Below are 6,000 nucleotides of genomic sequence, written 5' to 3'. Positions count from 1 at the left end.
ACAAATAATAATACCCCAGATATGTCATGAAAAAAATGTAGAATGGATTTTGTTGCAGGGCTCCCTGTGGCTGCATGTTTGGCAACACTGCCTGAACTGGCCTTGGCCAGTTCTTGAGGAGATGGAGATGTGAGACCAGGTGTATTTAGATGGATTTGTGGCCAGTCTTTACAAAATAATGGATTTTTTCCCCCTTGCATCCCTCCTCTTACCACAAAGGGCACCTTTTCCAGAATCATGGTAGGATGAACAGACATCCTGCTCTTTCCAACCAGCAGTTAAGAGAGGCAACCATGAGTACATTTTTACTTTATTAGAAAAAAAGTTTATACAAAGCTCCGCACGGCACAAAAAACACCTCCCCCCCAAACACAAAGAGCAATCTAACATGGCAAGCTGTATGCATATTATATAAGTGGCATCTATATATATTTTTGCATGGTTTGCATTCATTATTTTACAAAGTTAACATTCAGTAGAAAAAGATGCTGTTTGTTACCATTATTTTCCCATATAAATAACTGTGAGCAATCCCTCTTCAGATAGATAAAAAACACCTTTTCGTGTCATTCTGTAAAAAACAGACTGAAATGGTATTGAAATCTATAACATTCCCCAATACCACCATAAAAATATCATCTAGCCCCTGGCCCAAAATGCTTGTCCAAGGCCATTAGAAGAGAAGGGACCATAAGACAATGCTGGAACATGTGTCTTCAGTCCAGTTCTTTGAGCCAACATTCAGGTAAATAATCTTTTATTGGATTTAATACGTAAGAGTGAAATGAGCACAAGTTGGGAGGGACAAAACTTCTGCCCACGTTGGAAACCCAACTTCCTGGTAATCTGTCATCCAGCCAATTTCTGACATGTCCTGTGGCTGTGCCAAGAAGCCAAACACTCACCAATTCTCTCCAGAAGGCATGGGAAATCAGTAATGCCAGGACAAACCTTTGCTGGCTTGCCAACATCTTCCCTCCACTCCACTCAGCTTTGCTGGAAACACAGAGCAGGAGGCTGGGCTGCTAAATTATCTGGAGAAAAAGTCAACTACGGGGAAATGCTAAAAGACAGCTAACGGGAAGCTTTAAAGAAAAAGCCACTGGAATGGCTCCCAAGGATCTGGTTTGGAGAAGCAAGAGCAAGTAGAAAGAAATGCCTGCAGCTCACAAGACTGGCTTTACTGGAGTTTAAAGGGTGGTGTTTTGGTCCAGATGAATTAACTGGCTGGTGACCAATCATCCTTTCTGTCAAGTATCAGGATGGGTAGAATGGAGAAGTTTTTGAAGGCAATACAGAGGCAGTGATGGTGGTGAAAATAATGGAGGTGAATGACACAATGCTGATGAAGATTAATTGGAGGATAATGCCAACAAAGAGCAAGATGTGCTGCCTGGCAGTGATGCTGACAACAAGAAGAATGGTTATATGGTTGGTGTTGTTGGTGATGACCACTGCAATCTATTCATATGTCCATGTAGTCGTCATCTTCATCAGTATCACTCTCCAGTGAGGACTCTTGGCTTGAGGTTTCTAAGATCTCCAATGCTGGCTGACAAAGACTCTCCTTCTTTACATTTGCTGCAGACTGAGCAGACAAAATAGCAGACTGACCCAAAGAAAAAAGAAAAAAAAAGAAATATATTGCTGAATAGTTAGAATAAACCCACAATCACAGGGCTCAAAGACAAATGTCTGCTATTCCTCAACATTCATGAGTCCCCTTATTTGTAAAACTTTGTCCCAGCTTGCGGCTCCATAATACTGAATCATCAGTAAGCTTCCCCACAGCCAGTACTCCTGAAGTTCTCTCTATAGCAAGACACAGACTGAAACAGCTGGATATCCCACTCAGACTGTATTTCTACTTCGTCCTTTTTCATGACTACTGCTAGGACTGCAGTAGCTATGAACTCCTGCAACCACTGGGACCATGATAGCTATGAGCTCACCTACAGCCTACACTTCACTAGTCCATAAAGTAACTCCACTTGGGAGAAGCTAGGCCTCAGACCACACCCTGTACCATCTCCTGTGATGAGCTGGGAAAAGGAGCAGTTGTTCCAATGACATGAAAATTTTCATTTTAAAGGGAGAATTAAGGCAAAACCCAAACATGTCCTAAAAGTTATTCTTTTTCTTGAATTACCTTTAATTTTTGCTTTGTCTCTTCTGAAATGCTGCCCTTTGGAGAAAGTAAGGTTGGTGTTGGTGGGGTGACAGTGATCTCAGGTGGGAATTTGGTGATAGATGAAGGGATAAAAAGCTTTGGCATGGTGGGCAGAATGCGGGTTTTTACTCGTGTGTTATCTGCCTTGTTCTGCTGGCTTCCCAAGGACTGTGAATTGGAACTGACGTCTGGCTTGGAACCGGAGGCTGAGGAGAAAAGAATCAGGAAAAGAATTTTAGTGGTTTTCCATGATTACATACGTCAAAGGATAGAAAACAATACCGTAGTTAAAAAAAAAATCATCTGAGCCAGCCATATATTTCACGGCAAAGATTTTTGTATGAAGACTCAGAAATGGAAAAAGAAATGGAAGAGCAGAAGGAGATGCCAAGTGGTAGAAAATGATTCAGAATTCTGCAGTTCGTGCTCTAGATAACAGCAAAAAAAGAGACAATATCTCAAACTTAAGAGTGTCTTAAGAGACACAATATCTCAAACTTTCCTTGAAGAGCACAATATGTGGCAAATGTAATATTGCCCCACTCACATCCATTCAAGATGCCACTGCAAAGTTAGTTTTTCTAGACCATCACTTTGACCGTGTCACTCCTCTCTTTGAAGCCCTCCACAGGCTCCTTCTTCTCTACTGCATCTAACTTAAGCTGCCTGTCAAGACCACTCTCATGGTCTACCCCATGCAACCTATCATCTCTCATCCACTGCTGAGGTGTTGACTCCCACCTCAGATCAGCCAGTGGTCCCAGCATCCATTGTCTGCTTGTTCAAACAAGCACCTTATTCCATTTTGCCCCTTCCACTTTGAAGGAGCTTCCTGTAAACATCTGCACAGCTACATTATCTTCCTGTCTCATTGTTTCTTTGTACTCTCCCCATCTGTCTTGTTTGTATCCAGCTGTTGTCTTGTCTTACACTTAGACTGTAAGCTCTTTGGAGTACAGACTATCTTTTTGGTGTGTGCTTGCACAGCACCTAGGCACTGTGGGGCCCTGGTCTATCATTAGAGCTCCTAGGAGCTACAGTAATACAAATTAAAAATAATATTTCTGTAATAATGATCAGTACAAGATATTGTCTCTTAGTCGACCTACTTAGTCCATAGAGAGGAGAGAGACCATAACAGAGATTTCTCAGCCATACTGCTACTCCTTATATATGGAACTATGACAAAAAACACTCCATCAATAAACAACCAACCAATAAAATCAAATTATGCAAGCCTGATCCATGATGCAGACCTCTGTAAGAGGTACAATAACAAGAAGTACTACAACCTCCGGCTCTTCAAATTAAACACTTTCAGTTCTAGAAATCTGTAAGAGGCTGGGCAGTTTTACTGGGATTAGGCAGGGCTATTTAATCAGAGCCAAATGGAACTCTCAATTATGAAGGCCTGCAGACACATCACCACCTATAAAATGATGTAAAACTGAATTTGGTGTGTCCTTAATACTACAGAGGAACATCAGATCTGCCACTCTCAATCAGAGCTGAGGTCCCTCTGCTATGTTTCCTGCACCTTCCTCTGAAGCATTTGGCACTGTCCACATTTGGAGACAAGATATATCATAGCATCTTGTCTCCGAGTGTGGACAGTGCCAGATGCTTCAGAGGAAGGTGCAAGAAACATAGCAGAAGGCAAAAGCAGGATAACCTGCTTCCCATGTAGGTATCATCTTATTATTTATATTTGTATTACTATAACACCTAGGAGCCCTAATCATGGACCCGGACCCCAAAGTGCTCGGTGCTGTACAAACATAGAACAAGAAGTCAGTCCCTACCCCAATCCCTAACAGTTAGAGAGACAGGGTTACGCCCTGAAGCATGAGGCTTTATTTTTTAAAAAAAGCATTAACTGTTATAACTATGAATATTCTTGTTATCCACATAAATGTCCAATCTCTCTCTGAATCTTGCTGAAAATCTTTTTCCATGAGGCAGGCACTCCAGCAGTTTAATTAGAAGAGAAGAGTCATGGAAAAAATAAAGGTAATAAATGTGAATTTCCGATTTTGCTTTCAAACTGTATCCAATTTATCTGGGACAGTGGAGGAATCCTCTGTTAGTAAAGTGCCTAACTGAAGCAGTGACAAAAGGATTGGACATGTTAACAGCTCCCCTGGATTTGGTATACTGCAGATCTCAGTAAGCTTTTTATTTTTTAAACTGACTATTACTTTAAAAGCAGCATAGACTACAGAGCAAGGGCCAGGTACAATGGTGCTTTTTGTTTGGCTATGCTGCCACTGGTATTCAGCATGCAAGTCATATGCCAAAGAGAATTACCAATGAAGAATTATAAGGCACTTCTCCAGGAAGCTGGGCCATTGCCATGAATGTCTGTAAAATCTGGAAGACCGAAGGCATGGAGAGAAGGCTGGAGAAAGCATATCCCATGGGGGGTACAAGATTGCTACAGATGGATTTATTGCTCATTAAAACAAACTTTCAGAAATGAAACCAAAAGAAAGACCATTCAGCTTCTATGGAGCATGAAATACTCTTACCTTGGGTACAGCCATGTCCTGAGCTTGTGCTGGTCACTGATTCCACTTGCCAGCGTGCAGCCTCAGGCGACGGAGCAACAGTAGCCATTTTCATCTGCTGGCAAAGTCGGGACTCTTGCTGCTGAAATCCAAGCCCTTCCAAAGGTCCTTCCAGCTCCTCCTCCTCTTCATTAACGAAAGATAATTCACAGATAAGAAATCTCTTCAATTCTAATGATTTTGTGTGTATTTTACAACTAGTGGGCATTTCGTTACTCTGCCACTATTCAACCACAGCATGATTGAAATTAAATACTGGCAATTTAAAGTGGCAACATTACAATTCTGACACTTGGTACCATCAATTAAAGCACAGATTTTCATGAAGCCTTTAAAAACACAGCATTTTTAAAGTTTGGATGGAACAGTGCGTGATAAATAATTCTCGCATATGCAAAGGCACATCCGGGTGCCAAATGAATTCCCTAAATGTGTATATGTGATCACCAACTTTTGAGACCTGGGGATTGGAACTCCTGTCATAAGCACTGTTACACAGACAATGCAGAGGTAGAAGAGTTGGCTGGAGTGCCATGCCAGCACTGATCCAGGAGATCTGTGTCTGATTATTGGTGACAAAAGATACATACTATAGTAAATACCTCCTTCAAGCAAGGTTATTTATTATGAGTGCCAAGACACAGTGGAAGCAGCAGCTTGGCTTATCCCATTTGGAGACAAAGAATTATCTACTGTAGTTTTACTAATGCGTTTTTTTTAATCAACGCATTGTGAAATTCCCAGATTCTGGCATTCAAAAGTGTATACACGTACAGCTCAAATCCTTATAGTGTGTGTACCAGTTTGGCTACACACTTTCTCTCTACCCCAGCCCCACACATACCCATACTAATTTATATTAGAAAAATATTTTACTGAATGCAATTTTCATAGATTCCAAGGCCAGGACTGCATGTTTTATATGAGTAGTATAATTTTCACTGACTACCATAAGATCCTAATCATAGTCTTTTCTGGGAAGGACAGGTTGAAATAACTGTTAGCTTTCTTAGATTCACTAACTGATAACAACACTTACTACCCAAGGAATATATATTTCAACTTGCCACCATTTCTGGAGAAAACAGTATTTTTTGCAATGAGAAAACCACTTTGCCATCTCCATCCAACGTAGCTAAGATCTCACAATCTGTTATACTAATGTTCTGCTGCTTGATTCTTGCCTATAAAAAGGTCCAGAGAAAGGCAACTAAAATGATTAGGGGTTTGGAACAGATCCCATATGCGGAGAGATTAAAGAGG

General features: G+C 41.0%; 1 protein-coding gene across 3 annotated transcripts in view; it reads right to left on the bottom strand.

Annotated features, from left to right (window-relative positions):
• Window positions 1-298: 298 nt before the first annotated feature.
• Window positions 299-6,000, bottom strand: part of CABIN1 (calcineurin binding protein 1) — a 223,059-nt gene continuing 217,357 nt past the window's right edge. For all 3 annotated transcript variants that reach the window (XM_044990035.1, XM_044990037.1, XM_044990036.1), the window contains exons 35-37: window positions 4,699-4,863; window positions 2,150-2,376; window positions 299-1,609 (exon numbers count right to left, since the gene is read on the bottom strand). In XM_044990035.1, coding sequence (XP_044845970.1) covers window positions 1,466-1,609; window positions 2,150-2,376; window positions 4,699-4,863 — 536 coding nt within the window. In that variant the 3' untranslated portion in view covers window positions 299-1,465. The remainder of the gene's footprint in view (window positions 1,610-2,149; window positions 2,377-4,698; window positions 4,864-6,000) is intronic.

Source organism: Mauremys mutica, chromosome 16 (assembly GCF_020497125.1).
Source record: "Mauremys mutica isolate MM-2020 ecotype Southern chromosome 16, ASM2049712v1, whole genome shotgun sequence".
Lineage (NCBI taxonomy): Eukaryota > Metazoa > Chordata > Testudines > Geoemydidae > Mauremys > Mauremys mutica.
Note: the sequence above shows the minus strand (reverse complement) of the source record. Positions and strands in the feature narration are given on the sequence as shown.